The 22,629-nt window shown below is 39.1% G+C and overlaps 1 protein-coding gene across 1 annotated transcript in view; it reads right to left on the bottom strand.

Moving 5' to 3' along the window:
• RGL1 (ral guanine nucleotide dissociation stimulator like 1) overlaps positions 1-22,629 on the bottom strand; it is a 280,022-nt gene that overhangs the window by 174,632 nt on the left and 82,761 nt on the right. Inside the window, exon 2 of the mRNA XM_027083044.1 lies at positions 2,286-2,449. Coding sequence (XP_026938845.1) covers positions 2,286-2,417 — 132 coding nt within the window. The 5' untranslated portion in view covers positions 2,418-2,449. The remainder of the gene's footprint in view (positions 1-2,285; positions 2,450-22,629) is intronic.

Raw genomic sequence — 22,629 nt, forward strand, 5'->3', positions numbered from 1 at the left:
GTTGGTTCTGAGCTCACAAGTGTTTGTTTTAATATTATACACTATAAGTTACATGTATATTATTTTGTAGGTATCAAATATTATAATGTAAATAAATTAACATTTGGCACAAAAGGAAAAGGAATAGAAGGAGCTTCCTTAACCTTCGTTATAAAAATCTTACAGCAAAATGGTATAGGATAAAATATTGGTGAAATATTGAGGGTGAAATATTGAAGCATGCCTTTTAAAGTCAACAATGAGATAAGATATTCACTGAATCATAAATATGTTGATACTCCCCCAAATTAATCAACAAACTTATTGCAATCCGTATCAAATTCCCAGCAGACTTTGTTGTTTCTTCATATTTGCAGTACTTAATAAGGTCATCCTAAATTCATATTGAAAATCTAAGTTCCAAAAACAGCCAAGACAATTTTGAAGAGCAATAACTCAGTGGAGGGACATGCCCTACCAGATATCCAGGTTTCCTTCAAAGCTAGAATAGTTGAAGGAGTACCACATCAGCAGAGAGAGTATGTAAAGAAACATGATACACGAAATATAGCATTACAAGCTAAAGAAGAAATGACGGACATTCAAAAATGGTATGAGGATAATTGATTATCCATATGGAAAAAATTCATGTTAAAACAAGAAAGCCCCATTTCAAAATAATCAGATTAACCAATATTTAAAGGTCTGATGATATCAATAACTGGGAGAATGTAGAGTAGGGAAAATTCTCATAGGCTGCTAGTGGATATAAACTCATGTCCCCATCTTGGAGACAAATCTGCTAATAACTAGTAAAACTGAAGGCTTTCATACTTTATAATCCAGCATGCCACTTCTAGGTGTCTACGCTAGAAACATGTATAACACTGCCTTGTATTGAAAAAAACAAAGTTAATCAACAAGAAAATGGATAAATTTGACCTTATTAATCAATAGAGTATAAAAAGCAGTTAAAATGAATAAACTAGAACTACATGTATCATCATGGAAAACAGATAGAAACAAAATGTTAAGTAAAAAAAGCAAGGTATAGAAGTAGATATACAGTATAAAGCTTATGTAAAACTTAACAGACGTAAATCAATACTATATATTGGAGATACAGATAACACGTATGCAGTATACATATTGAAATATGCATAAGGATGATAGACGTCAAATTCAAGATAGTGATTACCTTTGGGTAAGGAGGGAGGGGAATAAAATTGGGTGCCAGGACTAGGGTGAGGCAAACAAGTCATCTAGCATGCAAAACATCAGGACTCATTAACTTTCAAGTTTGTGCAAGTGCAGGACACAAACCTAAGAGTGAGTGCCTCCTTAAATTTTGTACCCTCAGCACCTCCCTTATCTGATCCTAGTCTTGGCCCTGTTAGGTAAGATACAAAGACTTCAAGAGCTCTCTGCAGAGTTTTATTGCTTAAAAAAAAATCAGTTGTGCAAGTATTTCCATAGAAAGTGTTTACAATTTCTTTGGCTGGATTTCACACGTTTAAGACTGTAGTTGTTATGTTAGTTTCTGAGATTGGAATTGTCACAACATGCAGGTATTAGAGATTTGGACACCAAACACAAGTGCTCTGAGGACTTAGTACAATGATTTCTCATGAGATTCCTTTTCTCTTTACAGAATAACCAACAGAAAGACATGTGACTAAGCTTGGCAGTGACCCCCTCACTCCCATGGCTTTGCATCTTGAGCAGAGAAATGTGAGAATGAGGAGAGGGTAGAGACCAGTTTGGAATTTATACCAGGGGTAGGGCTCTGAGTAGTTCCTGCTGACTTGGTTCCTGTCCTGTTTCCAAACTTCCCATCGATTCTGTGAGCCTCCCAATATCCTCCAATAATTTCCCATTTTCTTTAAATTAGTCAGAGTCAATTTCTGTTGCTCGCAACTGGAGAGACCTAACGATACTTAGCCTCGTGCTGTCAAGGAATGAATTTATATAATTCCACATGTGTTAGTTGATCCTTAGGAATCAACTTTTTCACCACGATTTGATTTCCCATTTAGGTTTGGTAGGATTCTACAAGGACAATGTCTACTTGTATATTTTAAGCCCTATCGGTCGGGGCTAACTCCCTTGGCTGAATCACTGTGGAGTATTATTAATGTCCAAGGGACACACCCCTGACTTCTTATTCTCCAGCTGTGGTTGTGCCTATGGCCCCAGAATAAAAAATTGCCACGCTGGCCTATGATAATGGCTACACTAAGAATGATAATTTCAAGTCTAAGAAAATACATCACTGCGTCAACTGTGTCACTTAAGAGTTGTCTTACCTCCTCTGTCTTTAAAACTTCCCATATCCGAGCGTGATCTTCCACCAGCCAGTGTCCTGCGCTTTCTACCCTGGTGGAAAGTTTGAGTTTAGACACCACATGAGCAGGCTCTCCCACGGGCTTCCCCTCCATCTTGAAAGAGCCAGGCAGGAGGCATTACGGATCTGTTTGGAAGAATAAAGTGAGATCCAGGTTAAAACACTGAGTAACATAAAAAGAGATAGGAAAGCAAATGATCACGCTTGATTTGTGGATAATGAGACCATCAACAACAGTATCACAACAGGCACCAACTTTTATGGCTACTTTTTATGTTTTAGATATTCATGATTGGTATTTTAATGCAGGAATCTGGAGGCAGGGATGCATTCTGATAATGGATGAAGTGATAAAAATTGTAAGGCAAAGTAAAAAGCATCCTCTGCCTGTTCTATCTGCTTGTCACTTTGCTCTGGTCCCTCAGTAGGAGAAATGGAAATGGGTGGATGTAAGACAAGCCTGAGCGATGTTTTCGTATTTCCATGCCATGCAGTGCATGAGGAAGAAGCACTGGCTCTGGTGTCAGGAGTTTTACTCTTCAAACATCTATTAAACACGTATTTATTCGAGGCTCCATGCAAGGCATACAAAATTATTTGTTAGTTTGGTCCTTCACCTTAAAAAGCTTACTGTCTCAGGGCATAAAGTGCCATAAACAAGGAATCACAACACAGTGTATTACAGCATAATGTGTGGAACACCTCAGTAATCATGTTTCCAAACTGTAGTGGAAGCACAGAGGAAGGTTCTCTTCAATATTTATTGGCTGTGTTACTTTCCTGAGTCTCCATTTCATCAGCAGTTGCTGCAGAGACAGTATCTAAAAATTGATAACAATTCTATAAAGTCTACTTCCTTGACATCAATCTACCTGCCATTGGCTTGTTCAGAATCACGTCATGCCTGCCCAGCACCATACTGCCCTAAGGAATCTCCTTACCTCCATTCACGTCCCCCGGGTCTATCCGTCTCAGGGTAATTTTTCTAAAAAGCAATTCTGATAATGATGTTCTACCTACCAAAAACTTTGCCAGGAGAATGAAATCCAAACTCCTTAACACAGCATCCAAGGCCTCCTCTGCCTCTCTTCTCCCACCGTGCCCGGCTGCCTCCTCTGTTATTCTGTTTCAGTCCTTTGAAAGTGCTTATGGGGCTTCCCTGGTGGCACAGTGGTTGGGAATCTGCCTGCCAATGCAGGGGACACAGGTTCGAGCCCTGGTCCGGGAAGATCCCACATTCCACGGAGCAACTGAGCCCATGCGCCACAACTACTGAGCCTGCACTCTACAGCCCGCGAGCCACAACTACTGAGCCCACGTGCCACAACTACTGAAGCCCGTGCACCTAGAGCCCGTGCTCTGCAACGGGAGAGGCCACCGCAGTGAGAGGCCTGCATACCGCAATGAGGAGTGGCCCCTGCTCACCGCAACTAGGGAGAGCCCACGTGCAGCAGTGAAGACCCAACGCAGCCAAAAATAAATAAATTTATTTTTTTAAAAAAAAGAAAGTGCTTATGGATCTCAGATACATCTAGGAACTTTAAGCCTTTGTTTGTGTCACCTCTCCTTCACCCACCACGCCAAGAGAATAAAGGCCCCTCCTCCTTTGTTAGTCTCTATATATACTCTGGACAGATCTCTATCATGTCACCTAAAACACTTTATTATAATTATTTGTTTTCAACTTTATTTCTACTTTCTGGTCTTTCAAGCATCTTAACACTAGAGATGACGTCATGTACAGAGTAAGTACTAAATGAATGTTTGATGGATTAGTTAATTCAGTAATCATGAGACTCCAGTAAAAATAAGGCAGCAAATCTAATATATTCAAATAACAGATTAAAAGCCGAATTATTCCTTCACTTCAACTTTTTTCGACTTAGTGGGCTGTAAGCTCTTCATAAGAAAGGGTCAAGTCTAACATTCATCCTGCACCCCCAGACAGCTAATTCTGCAAGCAGCAATTGCTCATTAGTTAACAACAGAGTAGTTTTCTTGGAAATGTCTTCAAGGAACTGAGCATGTCTGCAAAAAGCAGGTCTTATGCTCACATAACCTACTGCCCAAATAAAAGTAAATGGAAATCGGTGTTGATAAGCTGGGCAGGGGTGATAGGTCAGAAGATTCGAGAGAAGGGTCTTCTGCAGCCAAGTTACTTCTCTGCCTCACATGCTCCACCTGTAAGCCATGGAGAGCAAGGAGTCTGCTGGCAGAGAGCAATGATGAGGAAACTGTTAACCAAAACCATTGTGAAGTACTTAGAAGCATGGAGCACTCAATACACTCTCCTAGGAACCAGGAAACAGAACCTTTATAATTAATGAACAAAGTTCTCCTGAGTGGACATAAATGATGCTGACACATACATGCAAGGAAATAAACAGAGGAGAGTCATGTGGAGGTTTCAGTCCAAAAAAAGGAAATTAAAATAAACAGGCAAAATGGAAACAGGCCAAATTAGTAGGGAAGGAAATTCCATTGTTGTTATTGGAGATAATACTGTAAACCACAAATAATAAATCAAAACAAAGTGGAAAAACTACATAAAATGGTTTTGGCTGTATCCTCTGTATATCATGGAGACGTAGCTGGATAAAATAGACAAACTGCAGCATCTCAGGGTGAACAATGGAACATCTGTAAGTGTAATACAGCCCAGTGACCCCTTGGGTCTTCCTCTACTGTCTGCCCACAGCTGCTTTCTCATCTCCACGGTGTGGGTGAAGGTTGGCAAATTTTCAGTGTTAGAGACTGAACTCTACTGTGTATTGACTTCCTACAGATTGTTCCTTACCCTGTTTGGGAGACGATGCAATTCCGAGCTTTAAACCGTTCCAAAGTACTTGGGAACTTAGGATGGATGCAGAGAGGCAGCCAGCTCTTATGAGGCTCTTCAAGCATTTTGAGATCCTCTACCCTACCTGAGACTTGAGGCCTTTTCACCCATATTCAGTACATTTCCTCACTCACACACACGAAAAGGCCATATGCATAATATTATTGAGCTCCCATTGCATCCCAGTCACTGTGCTAGGTATTTTCCACATTATGTCAAGTCCATATGATAATGCTTCACGGTAAATGTCACAGTTTTACAGCGATGAAAAAGTTGACTCAGAGAGATTAAGTAACTGCTAGAAAGTTGTAGGGTTCCCAAGTTCACGCTCTCTCTCCTAAGTCAGTTCAGAAGGCTTTCAACGCCTACCCTTTATCTCATCACTGGTGGAATGAGACCTCCCTCTCGTGCCGCTCCCCCCATGGACTAGAGTTAAAGTGTCACCGTCTTAGGTAACTGGCATAACAGTGCCCCTTGGGAGATGGTCACATCTGATGAATCATAGGTAAGAGTGAGATAGATAGAGGGAGGGAAATTTCATTAAAAAAATGGATCATTCCTTTTCCTCTTTACTCTCATCTTAACTTCTGACCAGGGCAGGCTTTATGGGTGTGACCTGCACAATCACACATGGCCTTTGCTAAGAAGGGCCCTAAGCATGGTAGAATGCTCTGCTGTCACTGTCTTAAAATTCCTAATATTTCAACAAGGGCACCCTGCATTTTCATTTTGCTCTGGGCCCCAAAATTATATAGCCAGTCCTGCTGCTGGCCCAGGCATTATAGGTTTCTTATTTTCCTAAAATGAACTAGAAGTCTATATAGTGGAGCCATTTTTTTGGTAGAATTAAAACATGAGGCATATGTCGACCTTCTTCTACCTCTGAGAGGCTGCATGCCTTAAAGCTGAACTACTGCATTGTTTCTTAAAGCACACGGTCAAGGCTTACAAGCCGACTTCCATGCACATATGAGCCCACTCAAAAGATAAGTAATCACTGTAAACCTAAAAGGCAAAGCCTTCAACTCTACTTAATAATTAGTCTAAAATATCATAGCCCTTATAATTGGGAAATCAGTTTTGAAGAACTGTCATCCTAAAACACCTGATAACCAAAGCAGAATTTTTTTTAACCACAGAATGATGAGGACATCCTTAAGTTGGAGGTGGGGTGTAGAAAGGAAATGTATGTCTATAAAGGCAAATATCTGATCAGAGAACACAGAAACAAAGTTTTGCTCAAAAATTTAAAAAGAAGTCGCTTGAGAGCTGTTTTTTGGTTTTTGGTTTTTTTCTAATTGTAAAAGAGTTGTGATTATACATTGTCTCTACTGTCTGAAACAGAGAAGTCAGATAAGAACAGGGAAGACAAGTCTGGTGAAATAGAAGAAAGATGCTTTCAATTGACACTGAGAAACAATTTGCAGACGAGAAAAGCCATGTAAAGGTTTTTGAGGTTACTGCACTCAAGTCCTAGAGCCCTAACATTCCCACCAAAGCTGAAAGGTTTTGCTTTATTTTGTTTTTTAAGTTAGGTTAAATCCAAAGACCATTCTAGTCAATATTTATAAATCCTAGCTGTCTTATGAGAAATTGATAGCTGTTAGAAATTTGTGAAAATAATAATTTATGATTATATAAGTAATCAAAAAATTATATGATTATTATCAATGTGAAAGTATGTATTTCCTTAAAATTTTTAATTTCTTTAAAGTTTGTGTTTTTAAGATGTGCATTTTCTTTTTAAAATATTTACTACATTTTGCTTATGATATAAAATACGTAATAACATTTCTCCCATTACTTCAAAAATGATCGTTGATTGGAGGTCATAACATTTTCTATGGTGATGACAAAAAACATGTTTGAGAGCTTCATATCCTAAATGATCATTAAGTATCAAAAGTAAATAATCAACTTCTCAGGGGCTAATCTTAAAAACGTAAGTATTAAGTGACAATCTAAGAACATGAAAATTTGCCATTACTAGTGTCTGTTCCTACGATTTGATAAATATTATCCATAATGCCCATGAATAATAATTTTGAAACATGGTTTTAAAAGTAAGTGCTAGGGCACAATTTCACTGAACTCTGTATTTATTTTATTAATCCCCATGCTGGACTTTGATAAATCAATCGGTACTTTATTAAATTTGACTTTCCTTCTATGATAGTAAATAATACATGAGACATCCCTCTAAATCATTATCTTTTTTCTCCTACCTCTCCTCTTTACATATTTTTGGAAGGAAAAAAAGTGTTTAATTTTCAGAATGTTACGGGAGTGTTGTGGTGTTTCTTGTCTTTATCTATTAGGTCCACGCTTTTCTTCAGCCCTTGCAGATTCCATCATTCGTATTAATGATACAGTATTTCTGCTTTATTCCCTTTAGACACATAAACTCTTGCTTCTGCCTAAAGAAATCCTTTGATTTTTTTAACTCAACTCAGATTTCTTCTAATCTTGAAAAAGCCTGGCATTGCCCTGTCCCGGTCTCTTCTAGGATCACTTGTCTTGCTGCCATTTCTTTCCTCCTACCTTCTCTCTGACTCATTCTTCTTCCTAATGAGCTGAGGTCCTGTCCAGATAAGACAGGTTTGTTTATCTCTATCTCCTATTATCTACAACTCTTCCACCTAAAAAGTCTATCTATCAAGACGAGTCTTTGCATCTTAGTTTTACTCAAAGGTTTAGAATAGCATCATACAAAGAGCAGTGAAATTCCAGTCAGGAGACCTGGGTTCAAATCATGTGTCCATAATAATTTCTCTAGGTAAGCCTTGAGCAAACCATTTCACTTTTCAGCCTCAGTTTCCCCCTCTTTAAAATAAATAGATAAACTACAAGGCTGCTGAGACCCCTTACAGGGATAAAACACTCATCTCCCCTCAAATGTAGAAAGCAAAATATGCATTAAATTTGTTTCCAGTAGAGCTGAGGGATCTACACTACTAAACAAAACAGCAAAAAGGTTGTGATTTCTGTGGGTCACTCACATATTGTATTTATTCCCATATTATGCATGCATTCACTATTCGGAAGCCAAACGAACAGCATGAATAGCCCCTTGGAATTGATAGATATAACCTCTGAGTTTTGACTATTCAGGAACAGTCCCAAATTTTCGGTCATGTAGTCAATTGTAAGTTGGCTGAGGCTTTGTAAAGTTGGTGTTTAGGGGTGCTCACCAATCCTTAGCATCCAAATCTAAGGGTGGTTGGGTGGTAGATTTCTCTAATCATGATTGCTATTGCAGTGCTTACAAATTGGGGGATCCAAGAAGGTATTAAGATATAGCCTCCCCAATTGTGGGAGTGCGTCACGGTGGTCTCACCAGTGTATTCCATCTGAAAAGAGAGAAAGAAGCAGCTGTCTGGAAGCAAGGATTCCTGGTGGGAAATGGAGACTGGTACACAGACAGATAATCAGACAGAAAGAACTCCAGGAAGCCATGACACCGAGAGAGATTTCTAGGTCTGGGAAAGGGGGCATGTCAAGTCATCTTACAGCAATATTAAAGTTATTTGTGTTTGAAGTGACAGCATGTGTCCATGTATTAGAAGGTAAACAGATCTTCATTACCTCTTCCCCTTTGGAATCTCAACAGCATTCTAGTCTGTATAAGGCAATTCACTTATATTCTGCATGTTGCTTTCTTTTGCTTTCCTCAGCTCTGGTCTCCCCCGCTGGACTGCCAGCTCTTTGAGAGCAAGACTGGACATAAATTTATTATACTGCTTCAATTTTTTTAAAAAGCTCAATCACTTTTTTTTTAATCTTCATTTTATTTTCTTTCCATTAAAAAAAAAATTCACTGGAGTCCAAGATAACACATTTACCATTACGATGTATTTTGGAACAAATGTCAATCACCGGGCAACCATTTCCAAAGGAATTTTAATTATGTACTGTCTCACTGAACACTGAGCAAAGTTGCACAATAGTCTGTGGAGTTAGAAGTGACTTTCTCTGAAAGCAACTGTCTCCCGTTAAAAGTAGAAAATTAAAGAAGTGCAAGGCATTCCATTCCTTCTTCATTCAAGTTGATACTTTTTTAAAGGCTGGTCCAACTGCACTTCAGACTTTGTGCACTTTTCCCCCCTCACTGATAGTATTTGGCAGAAGTTTTTCATAATAATTCAAAAAAAAAGAAAAGAAAGAAAAATCCAGACTGAGTTTGTACTACCCTTGTGAACCTCCCTGGAGAAATGCTGCTCTTTGCTCAGCAATTCCTGCTTGAAACAGAGAGCCAACACAAGGAAAACAGCTGGGCTCCCTTCCTGGTCTCCATTCAGAGCGGCCAGTCTGGAAACAAATCTGCAAAGGCAGACGCGGGGGAGGGAGAGGACACCTAAACAGAACAGAGGCTGAGATCACGAAGAATCCTTCAGTGTTCTAAGAGAGAGAGAATTCTAAGGGACTGACTACTTTATGGCCTGCATCTTTATTATAATAAAAAGCTTAGCGATTATGTTGTTTGAAAACTTAAAATGAGATGAAACTGTAGATCACATGACTGTCCCAGGCTCAATATTTCACAGTTCTGTGGACTCCAGCTTTAACTGGCTGGATGAGGGCAAAATACGAAAACCACTAGGGGAGCATCACCCAGTTCACTAGTCCCAGGCTAATTTTTATCTTCCAGTTGAAGACAGTTGAGCTGATTCAGGTCAGAGCCATCTTTTAAGTCCCAACAATAACAACATCAATAGGGATAACATGCCCCTCACCTCCACCCCAGTGAATTCAGCACTCACCGTGCCAGGCACTGGACCTGCACTGTGCAAGCCTCAATTCCTCCTCAGAACAGCCTCAGGAGAAGCTCAGATCAAGAGAGGTGAAGGAACCGGTCCTGGAGTTTCTCTCAAGCCATCCTGACCCCGGAGCTGTGCCCTCACCACTGTACTACACTACACTGCTACTACCCTTTAACAGTCAATGCTCCACTTACAACATGACACCATGTAAATGCTGAAAAATCGGAATTCCCAGGAATCTGAGCTCTTGAAAAGATTCAGAAGAGGGCTTCTCATGGGAGGAATGTGAAATTTTTTAAATGTTAGGTTCAGGGAAGGAAATCTGTTGGGTTTATCAGTTAATGCACAAAATCATTTAACTTCCAAATAGATTGGCCCTCCCACATCTCAGGTTAAAGAGCAGTCTGTTCTCAATCTTTTACTTTACCAAAAACAGAAGTCTAATCTATTTAATTACAGTCACTTTTACTAGGCCATAGGATAATGGCAGGTCCCAAGGCGGGGAAATCTCTTTCAAGAAAACACTTCTGGGAGAGGCGTCTACAGTGAGCTGGCACTAGATCAATCCTTTTCCTCTTTCTCAGTCTCTAAGCAGCAAGGACACCATGAGTTTTGCATATAACATGTATTCTTTTTTTTTTTTTTTGCGGTACACGGGCCTCTCACTGTTGTGGCCTCTCCCGTTGCGGAGCACAGGATCCGGACGTGCAGGCTCAGCGCCACGGCTCACGGGCCCAGCCGCTCCGCGGCATGTGGGATCTTCCCGGACGGGGGCACGAACCCACGTCCCCTGCATCGGCAGGCGGACTCTCAACCACTGCGCCACCAGGGAAGCCTATGTAGTCTTAATTACAATTCCTCTTTCGTTAGATCAGATAACACCTTGCCCCACTCTGATTAATTTCACATAGTAGTGATTAAATCCAGTTACTCCTGCTGAATACCCCAGACACCAGTTTGCCAGACTAAGTGCAGGAAGCTTTATATTCAGAGTAGCATCTTCATTTCCATCTAACTGTGTTGTTCCTTCCTTGATCTTGACCTCTGAAATAGAAACAAACGCCCATACGTGGTGCTAAGGCCAAAAGAAGGGGCCCAATATTCATCCAGCATGGGGGAGGGAGGGATCTGTGTACCTTGTGTCAGGATGACTTTTACCACTGGTTCACATTTTTTACTTTCTTCTCAGCTTCTTTGGCCTGCACCCGTGATGTAACATGACGGACCTAACCCATGTGGTCAAAAACTCAATGACCCCAATGAACACAGGAACACTAAGAGACAATAAAACAAGAAGGAGAAACCACTAGAGATGCTGCTTCCCAACTCTGACACTTGCATAGACCTTGTGGGCTTATCCCCAGGTGACCTGTGCACCCACAGCGAACACAACAGAAGGTCAAAACCATATCTTACGGAATTGGACACAACCTTCCCAAAGGCTGGCACGCTGTAGCACAATGACATTTTCATCAGTAAATGCAGTTACGGTGGTCATGTTCCACGTGTATTGGAAAAGATGCAATCGTTATTTTTGAATGATTTTCAATATTTCCGATTGTTTCAAAGTCTTTTCGTGAACTTTATAAAGACACTCCAACTTCTTTTATTTCTTCTATTCCTTTCTTGTCTTTCACATCAAGCTCTATGAGGGTGTATCATAGAGGATGCATCTTGCATTCATGTGTATATTAGATAAGAGGAAGCTTTTGAATTTACCCTCCATAGTCCATGAAGGATAGAACCCTCACATTATTTTGGATTGAACCAAAAGATCTTAAGCCAAAAGGAGGCCACTGAAAACCAAATTCTACTCTCAAATCTCAAACAGGTTTCCAAAGCATATTGGAAAACTGCTTTGCATAGCAACAGAGTCAGGAATGTTTTCAGCTCAGCCTGGAGGGAGGACCGTGCTGGGATATATGAAATAGTTACTGACTTAGAACCTACTTTTTGTTTAAGATTGCAAATATTCCTAGCAGGGCCAAGCCTGGATTTCTCATTAGGCCTTCAGAAAGCAGCAGCCATCCGTCACAGTCTTTTCAAAGGCTGCATTAAATGGCTTGTGTACATCTGCAGGGTTTCTGTGTTTGATCCTAGATTATGTTTTCACTAAGGTTAAGGGTTAGAGTTTTGACAGATGTGGCTGTAGTCTAAACGGCCCACGTTATCTGCCCCTTTTCCACACACATACAGTATGCGATAGCCAAGTTTGTGACATGTCTCAACTTTGATACCAGCAAACGAGGGGCGGATGGAATGTGGGCTTGAATACTTAGTTAGGTTTGGGTTTTAGCTTCAGAGTCAGTATGAAATCCAGTGTGGCATCTGAGGGGAAATAGGATTATGTCATTCTGTCACTGTTTCATTCCAACTAGGTTGCAGTTTCTTTTCTCTTTCTTTTATTTTCCCCTCCTCTAACTTTTACAGGACTTTCCACTTTCTCCATTTTTTTTTCATTGCCACAGCTTGACCTTGCTATTTCCAATAAACCAAAGTGGAAACTGAATGAGAGTGTGTCTCGGATTCAGACCTCTTCGTGTGAATAGCTATTGTGCAAATATACGATTTAGCATCCCTGGCTTCCCCATTGAGGAGGTCAGTGGGCCAATGTGACTTAACTGCAACAAGATGGCAAACTTCCAGGGACATGACAGTTATGTTGTTTAACCTAAATTAAGTTACCAGCACCACACTATGCACAGGAGGGATGTGCAAGTCCCTAACATTTTACTTATTTAGCCTAATCAGTGTGCCAGGTGTGTATGAGGCAAGGAGGAATAAAGATAAATAAGCACATGTCCTCCTTTAATCGGCCTACCTGCTGGGAGTTCTTAACCTGAACCACTGGGAAGTCCACAATTATGTGAAGAGAAAGAGATATATTTCAAAATGATAGGATAAGTGTTAGAAGACAGATATGCACAAGGGCATTACATTGAGAGCTCGGTGAGGAAAGTGTGAATCCCCCAGTCACTGAAGCTCTGAGAAGTTAAGTGAATCGCCCAAGGTCACGTAGCAGAACACAAATTTGAAAACAGATCCGTCTGATTCAGAACAAAGCTTCCCTTTCCATTCTATAATGGCTTTTCACAATTTTCACAGAATTGTGGCTATGTTAATTTGGCTTTGTAACATTAATGTTTAAAGAGAAGCACTAACTCTTTGCACTCAGGTAGACGAGGAAAGGCCAAGAGGGTTATCTGAAATCTGTGCTTCCTTATCTGTGCTTCCTTATCTACCAAAGCTGAGAGCCCGCTTCTTCCTACGGCCTTCCACATCCCACTGTGCCAGCTCCTCTCCAATCCTGGGTGCCTATCACCCTTCCCCAGGCCTGCCCTTCCAGAGCTAAACAATTATGCCACTATTGCTAAAAAGTGACAGAAAACAGAAGCAAAAATTGACATTGTCGGTTCTCTCACTTCTCAGTCCCATATGGACATTTTTGCTACAAAAGTATGGTGATCTGAAAGCCTAATTATTTTTTAAGACTTTCTTTAAAACAATATATGGACCCTATTACAGTACTCACTGACTTCTTCACTCTGCCTCTGCTCTGGGGGTTGGTGAGTTTATGATTTACAGCTCAAGTGAATGCTGTGCTCAGGTTCATTGCTCCAATGTGATTATAGCTGACAGTGGTTCTGGATACCAGAGCGATTTTAACGATTATTAACTTCACTGTGAGCTGAAAAATGACTTACACGCTAGTGAAGCTTAAGTAGGCTCAGCATCACAGCTTCTGTGCACTTTACTCCATTTCTCCACTTTAGTCTGGACACAAAGAAAGTGTGGGTTTTTTTTTTTTTTTTATCCTTTTGTGTGTCCTAAAAAGGAATTCCAGGCTAGTTGCTTTGGACGTATAATATCATCCAGAGGATGAACTACCATGAAATCAGGTCCAAGTAGTTTTGAGGTCTTACCTGAGAAATAAGGGCACTGACTAAGTCAGCCTAGACATCTGTCAAGAGGCTGCCTGGGTGAAAGTTGATTGAGTCTCTCTCCCTCTCTGTTTCCTTGCTGTAGACCTCCAGAGTTGCTTAGATTTACTCCAGTTCCTACTGGACCAATTAGTCAAAAATAAGTTCTGTATTCTCCCAATTAAAATCTGGAAACACTCACCTTCCATGTACAATGGGCTGTCCTGGCTGGTCTCACACAGCCAAAAAGGAACTTAAAATAGAAAGGCAGGACTCTCAGTACATTTGAGTAGCACATGGAGTGTCACATCAGTTTTAAACGTTAAGTGTCCCCATTGCTTTAGTCTGAGCTCTTGAGCCAAACTAATACCCTCACTCTCCTTTTCCATCATCTTGGGGAGACGAGGTAGTGGAATGAGTTAAAACTCCTTAGCTGATCTTCTCTGCTGGGCCAGACCATGCAAGCACCATCCTTTGGGTCCAGTTTGGGACTTTTATGAGAGAACCTCTCTGTCTCTTGGTCTTAGCCAGTATTTAGGGAGTAAGTGCTATATATCATAGCCAAAGTTTGTGCCAAAATAGTTAAATCTTGCTTCATTTGAACTACAAGGAACTCCTAGGGCGATGCACTACAGATGTAAAGAAAGTTTGACAAATATTGGTCAGAGTGAGTAATGACTTGCATACCTATTCCAGGGGGAAAAAAAAAAAAAGATCTAGAAAAAAGAATAAGAAGAAAGGAAGGGTCAGTAAGACTTCCCCAAGGTGAAGAAAATCTATCACCTCTCTATTCCATAATCCTGCAAATGGGCCTGACAATGGCTTTCATACCCCAGTGAGTCTGAAGTAGGTTGCACACCCCTGACTTGGTACCCAAGACTGTACACTGGAAGGCAGAGAAAAATTACAACTTTGATTTGTATGCTTATTTCATCTCATCTGTTTTATTTCTATTTGTTATATTTTATAGTACATATAAATGTTAGAATAATGGTGTATGTATACAATTTAAAAATAATTGTATGTATATTGGAGGACACTCCAAAAAAATTGAAGGGAGAAGAATATTCAACCAAAACACTTTCAAAATCACTGCTTTCCACAAATAAAGCACCCATGGTTCATACTTTTTAACTCACTACAGAATCCTTCTCTTCCTCATGGATTTCCTGTATCCTCTAATGGCGAGATACAAACTTTATTTAGGTGATACAAACGAAATTTAGTCTCCTGTCAGAGAACTACAAAGTGAGGCAGAAGGCAAGAAACTTTTATAGGATAAAGAATAAGGAACAAGGAAGAGACAAATAGGAAATATCAGATAGTCAACGTTGTTTGTGGTGAGAAGGCCCGGAGTGGGCTTGGCGCGTTTGGGGACTGGATGACTGAACACAATTATACTGCACTTTTGGTCAGGCAGAGTTTTTACAAGGATACAAAGTTATCTAAGTTTCAGTTTGATGACATGACACCCCAGGCAAGAGTGGCTCCATCTTGGGCCTAGAGATTTATTTCAACACCATCCACTCGGATACGCAAGCTAGCAATCTCAGACTCATTCTCAAGTGGTCCCTGTTACTAAGCTCCTTATCCAAGGGATCACAAAGTCCTATTGATTACTTCTTTGAAGGCATCTCAGATCAGAGCCTTTTCTATATTCCAGCCACCACCTTGATACATACTTTCATTATCTCTCGGTTGAACTACTCCAATAGCCAAGTTACTAGACTCTCTGCCCTTGACTCTTCTAGTCATTCTCCATACCATCACCAGAGTAGCCTTTCTAAAAACCTTTCATTAGATCACTGGCCTCCTTAGGAACTTGCAATAGGAATGCACCATCACAGGATAGAGTTCAAGGTTCTTAACACAATATGTCATGGTCTGACTACGTCCTGACCTACAAGTCATATACTCCTCTCTGCTGTGCTCCAATTCTCCAACTCTCTCACATTGCTGGACTTCTCACCGTTCTCCAAACAGTGCGTTCATGCCTTTGTTTATGGACTACTCCTACTCAAAATACTCTTCTTCCCCTCACCTTTTCTTTGTCTTTGTTAGAGCAGCTTAGCCTATGCCCTCCCTAATACAACAGCTATGACCTGCTTGAGCATATACATGTCTGGTACTGTAATACATTATCTCATAGCACCCTATTTTGATTCTCATTTGACATAAGGAGTAAGTAGCAGAGCCAGGATTCCAACCTATATCCGTGTGGTTCCAAAGCATATGACATTAATCACTGGGCATTAAATTTTAAAAGCAAATGCAAATGTCACCGCCTGGTGACAAACCCGTTGAGGAGTTAATTGCTCTCCCCAAGTAAGTTGTTCCTATTTCTGTCACAGCATTTATAATACTGTGCTTTAGTTTGCATCGTAGTAGACTGTGAGCTCTTACAGGTCAAGGACTATTTATACTCACCTTTACATGTAGGGTACCTAGGACACGCTGACACATACAAGATGGTCAGTAAATATTTGTTGAATAAATCAACTCACAGATGTTCTGTCCTTCCTTCTTATTTTTTTCCTCGACTCACTATGTTCCATCCCATCTTTAATATAAATGCAAAGGTGTCAAGAATGCCTGACCCAGTACCCCATACAGAAAAGGCTTTATACAGCAGAGAAATTGTCAACACCTTTACAAAGTTTCCCTACACTGACTCCAAGACCTTGCCTCAAAAACAGAGCGACTACTACACACAACGACAATTTTAATGAGATATAATTTACTTATCTCACCTTAAGTGTATATTCAATGGCTTTGGACAAATGTATTCACTCAGGTTATCAACACTAAAATAAAAATAATGAACATCACCCCAAAAGGTTATTTGCTCAGTCCTCTTCCCAGTTGATCTCACCCCATAACTGTGTTCAGGGAGCCAGGGATCTGCTTTCTGTAAATACATGGGGCATTTTTCTTTTCTAGAGTTTCGTTACACTGAATATCATACAATACCTACACCTTTGTGTCTGAATTCTTTCACTTACCATACTTATTCTGAGATTGATCCATGCTGTCATGTCTTAGTAGTGCATTCATTTTTACTGCTGAATAGTATTCCATTGTTAAATATTGTATTTATACATTCACCTGTTGATGGACATTTGTGTTGTTCTCAGTTTGGATTCCATTAAATAAAAGAGCATTTGTGAACAACTCTTTATGTGCACATATGCCTTCATTTCTCTTGGATAAGTACCTAAGAGTGAATTGCTTTATCATATGGTAAATATATGTTTAACTTTATGAGAAACTGCCAAAACTCTTTTCCAAAGTGGCTGTAAAATTTTACATTCCCATCAGTAGTGTATGAGAGTGCCAGGTGCATCATATCCTCACCAACAGCTGGTGTTGTCGCTCATTTTAACTGTACCCACTCTAATGTTCTAATGATGTGTAGTGATATCACGTTATGGTTTTAATTTTCATTTCCTTAATGATGAATGACAGTGAAGATCTTTTCATGAATATATTGGCTGTCTATCATCTTTGGTGAAGAGTTTGTTCAAATTTGTCCATTTTTTGTGTAGACTTTTTATTGGTTCTTTTAGTGAGTCATAGGAGTTTTTTTTAATGTATTCTGGAAAGCCGTCTTTTGTCAGATATATATTGATAATATTTTCTCACAGTCTGAGGCTTGCCTTTTCATTTTCATTTTCTTGCTGGTATATTATGAGGAACAGAAGTTTTAAATTTTAATGTAGCCAAATTCAAACATCTTATATTCATGCTTTTGTGTCCTATCTAAGAAATTTTTGTCTACCTGAAGGTTACAAAGTTTATTCTAAAAGTTTTATAGTTTTAGCATTTACATTTAGGGCTATGATCCATCTCACGTTAATTTTAGTGTGTGATAAAGTAAGGGTTGAGGTTCATTTTTTCTATGTCGATAATAAGTTTTTCCAGACCATTTGCTGAAAAAGTAATCCTTTCCATATTGAATTACCTTGGCATCTTTGTTGAAAATCAATTGACCTTACATATGCAGGCCTATTTTTGGACTCTCTATTATGTTTCATTGATCTATGTGTCTGAACTTATGCCAATAACACACTGTCTTGATTATTGTAGCTTTACAGTAAATGTTGAGATCAGTAAGTTTTCTAACTTTACTCTTCTTTTTCAAAAAATTTTTGTTTTTTCCAGGCACTCAGATATCCATATAAATTTTAGAATCAGCTTGAAATTTTCTACAACAAAGACTTCTGGGATTTTTATCAGGATTTTACTGAATCTATAAATCATTTTGGAGAGAAGTGACATTTTAATAATACTGACTCATAACAATATTGATTTTATTGAGATTTCATTGAATCGAGAAATCAATTTGGAAAGGGTTGAAATTATAGCAATATTCAGTCTTCCAAGCTATCAACATGGTAAATCAATCCATTTATTCATTAATTTCTCATAGAAATATTTCTATTTTTCAGAGTAGGGTGCTCCGGACGCGCAGGCTCAGCGGCCATGGCTCACGGGCCCAGCCGCTCCGCGGCATGTGGGATCTTCCCAGACCGGGGCACGAACCCATGTCCCCCGCATCGGCAGGCGGACTCTCAACCACTGCGCCACCAGGGAAGCCCAGAGTAGAGGTTTTATGTATTTCATGTTTGGGGATGCTATTGCAAATAATATTGTCGTAGTTATTATTCTCATTTCTATTTGTTTACTGCTAATATATAGAAATACAATTGATTTTTGCATACTAATTTTTTTTTTCTTCTGGTACGCGGGCCTCTCACTGCTGCGGCCTCTCCCGTTGCGGAGCACAGGCTCCAGATGCGCAGGCCCAGCGGCCATGGCTCACGGGCTCAGCCGCTCCGCGGCATGCAGGATCCTCCCGGACCGGGGCACGAACCCACGTCCCCTGCACCGGCAGGCGGACCCTCAACCACTGCGCCACCAGGGAAGCCCTATACTAATTTTGTATCCTGAAATCTTACTAAAATAACTTACTACTTCTACCAGGTTATTTTGTTTTTTGGGTTTTTTTTGGTAGATTTGTGAGGATTTACAGCATATTTGATCATGTCATCTGTGAAAAAAGGTGGTTTTACTTGTGGCTTTCTAATTTGTATACCTTTTATTTCTTTTCCTTATTACACTGGTAAGAATGTCCAGTAGATTGCTGAACAGAAGTGGAAAGGGTGAACATCTTCATCTTATTCTTAATCTTAGGGCAAAAGGATTCAGGTTTCACCATTAAGTGATTTGATAGTAATAGGTTTTTCTAAATAACTTTATTGAGATATAATTCACATGCCACAAAATTCAACCATTTAAAGTGCACAATTCACTGACTAGTATATTCATAGAAATGTGCAATCATCAGCCTTTTATCAGATTGAGGAGGTTCCCTTCAACTCTTGGTTTCCTGGGAGATTATTATAATGGATGTATGTTGAATTTTTTCAGATGCTTTTCTTACATCAACTGAAATGACCATATAGTTTTTCTCCTCTATTGTAATAAGATGAACTACATTAACTGATTTTTAATGTTAATCAACCTTCTAGTCCTGGGATAAACACCACTTGGTCATGGTATATTATGCTTTTTATATATCTCATTGTTGGTTTGCTAATATTTTGCTAAAAAATTTTGACCCATGTTCATGAAGGATATTGATCTGTAGTTTTCTTGTATTATTTTGTCTGGCTTTAATATCAGGATACTGCTGGCCTTGTAAAATGAGATTAGAAGTGTTTCTTCTGCTATATTTTCAAAATGAGTTTATGTTGGGTCGGTGGTATTTCTGCCTTGAATGTTTCATACAATTCACCAGTTAAGCAATCTCGATCCACAAGTTTCTTTGTAGGAAGGCTACTAATTATGAATTAATGTCTTTAATTGATATTCAGGTTTTCTATCAATTTTTGGAATAGTTTTGATTGTCTTTCAAGGAAATTTTCCGTTTCATACAGGTTGTTGAGTTCACTGGCATCAAGCTGTTTATAATATCCTGTTAGTTACCCTTATAATATGTGCAGGATCATAGAGATATTTCCTTTTTCATTATTGATATTGGAAATATTTACATCCTTTTTGTTTTTTCATCAATATAGCCAGAGGTTTATTTATTATATTGATCTTTTCAAAGAATCAGCTTTCGATTTCATTGATGTTCTTTATTTTTTTTTCTGTACTTTATTTCATTGATTTATTATTTGTTTCCTACTGATTTGGGGTTTAATTTGCTCCTGTATTTCTAGCTTAAGGTAGATCTCTAATGATTATATTGGTTGGGTTTTTTTTTTTAACATCTTTATTGCAGTATGATTGCTTTACAATGGTGTGTTAGTTTCTGCTTTATAAAAAAGTGAATTAGCTATACATAAACATATATCCCCAAATCCTCTCCCTCTTGCATCTCCCTCCCACACTCCCTACCCCACCCCTCTAGGTGGTCACAAACCACCAAGCTGATCTCCCGGTGCTATGCAGCTGCTTCCCACTAGCTATCTATTTTATATTTGGTAGTATATGTAAGTTCATGCCACTCTCTCACTTCGTCCAAGCTTACCCTTCCTACTCTCCATGTCCTGAAGTCCATTCTACACGTCTGCGTCTTTATTCCTGTCCTGCCCACAGGTTCTACAGAACCTTTTTTTTTTTTTTTTAGATTCCATATATATGTGTTAGCATATGGTATTTGTTTTTCTCTTTCTGACTTACTTCACTCTGTATAACAGGCTCTAGGTCCATCCACCTCACTAAAAATAACTTAATTTCGTTTCTTTTAACGGCTGAGTAATATTCCATTGTATATATGTGGCACATCTTCTTTATCCATTCATTTGTCAATGGACACTTAGGTCACTTCCATGTCCTGGCGATTGTAAATAGAGCTGCAATGAACATTGTGGTACATGACTCTTCTTGAATTATGGTTTTCTCAGGGTATATGCCCAGTAATGGGATTGCTGGGTCGTAAGGTAGTTCTATTTTTAGTTTTTTAAGGAACCTCCATACTGTTCTCCACAGTGGCTGTATCAATTTACATTCCCACCAACAGTGCAAGAGGGTTCCCTTTTCTCCACACCCTCTCCAGTATTTGTTGTTTATAGATTTTCTGATGATGCCCATTCTAACTGGTGTGAGGTGATACCTCATTGTAGTTTTGATTTGCATTTCTCTAATGATTAGTGATGTTGAGCATCCTTTCATGTGTTTGTTGGCAATCTGTATATCTTCTTCGGAGAAATGTCTATTCAGGTCTTCTGCCCATTTTTTGAGTGGGTTTTTTGTTTTTTTGATATTGAGCTACATGAGCTGCTTGTAAATTTTGGAGATTAATCCTTTATCAGTTCCTTCATTTGCAAACATTTTATCCCATTCTGAGGGTTGTCTTTTCATCTTGTTTATGTTTTCCTTGCTGTGAAAAAGCTTTTAAGTTTCATTAGATCCCATTTGTTTATTTCTGTTTTTATTTCTATTTCTCTAGGAGGTGGGTCACAAAGGATCTTGCTATGTCATAGAGTGTTCTCCCTATGTTTTTCTCTAAGAGTTTTATAGTGTCTGGCCTTACATTTAGGTCTTTAATCCATTTTGAGTTTATTTTTGTGTGTGGTGTTAGGGAGTGTTCTAATTTCATTCTTTTACATGTAGTTGTCCAGTTTCCCCAGCACCACTTATTGAAGAGGGTGTCTTTTCTCCATTGTATATTCTTGCCTTCTTTACCAAAAATAAGGTGACCACATGTGCGTGGGTTTATCTCTGGGATTTCTATCCTGTTCCATTGATGTATGTTTCTGTTTTTGTGCCAGTACCATGCTGTATTGATTACTATAGCTTTGTAATATAGTTTGAAGTCCAGAAGCCTGATTCCTCCAGCTCCGTTTTTCTTTTTCAAGATTGTTTTGACTATTCAGGCTCTTTTGTGTTTCCATACAAATTGTGAAATTTTTTGTTCTAGTTCTGTGAAAAATGCTATTGGTAGCTTGATAGGGATTGCACTGAATCTGTAGATTGCTTTGGGTAGTACAGTCACTTTCAAAATGTTGAATCTTCCAATCCAAGAACATAGTATATCTCTCCATCTGTTTGTATCATCCTTAATTTCTTTCATCAGTGTCTTATAGTTTTCTGCATACAGGTCTTTTGCCTCCTTAGGTAGGTTTATTTCTAGGTATTTTATTCTTTTTGTTGCAATGGTAAATGGGAGTGTTTCCTTAATTTCTCTTTCAGATTTTTCATCATTAGTGTATGCAAATGCAAGAGATTTCTGTGCATTAATATTGTATACTGCTACTTTACCAAATTCACTGATTAGCTCTAGCAGTTTTCTGGTAGCATTATTAGGATTCTCTATGTATAGTATCATGTCATCTGCAAACAGTGACAGCTTTACTTCTTTTCCGATTTGCATTCCTTTTATTTCTTTTTATTCTCTGATTGCCATGGCTAGAACTTCCAAAACTATGTTGAATAATAGTGGTGAGATGGGCAAGCTTGTCTTCTTCCTGATCTTAGAGGAAAAGGTTTCAGTTTTTCTCCATTGAGAATGATGTTGGCTGTGGGTTTGTCATATATGGCCTTTATTATGTTGAGGTAATTTGCCTCTATGACTACTTTCTGGAGGGTTTTTATCCTAAATGGGTGTTGAATTTTGTTGAAAGCTTTTTCTGTATCTATTGAGATGATCATATGGTTTTTATTCTTCAATTTGATAATATGGTTTCTCACACTGATTGATTTGCATATACTGAAGAATCCTTGCAGTCCTGAGATAAACCCCACTTGATCATGGTGTATGATCCTTTTAATGTGCTG

Source organism: Aethalodelphis obliquidens, unplaced genomic scaffold (genome assembly GCF_003676395.1).
Source record: "Aethalodelphis obliquidens isolate GAN/ISIS:26980383/991018 unplaced genomic scaffold, ASM367639v1 scaffold48, whole genome shotgun sequence".
Taxonomy (NCBI): Eukaryota; Metazoa; Chordata; class Mammalia; order Artiodactyla; family Delphinidae; genus Aethalodelphis; species Aethalodelphis obliquidens.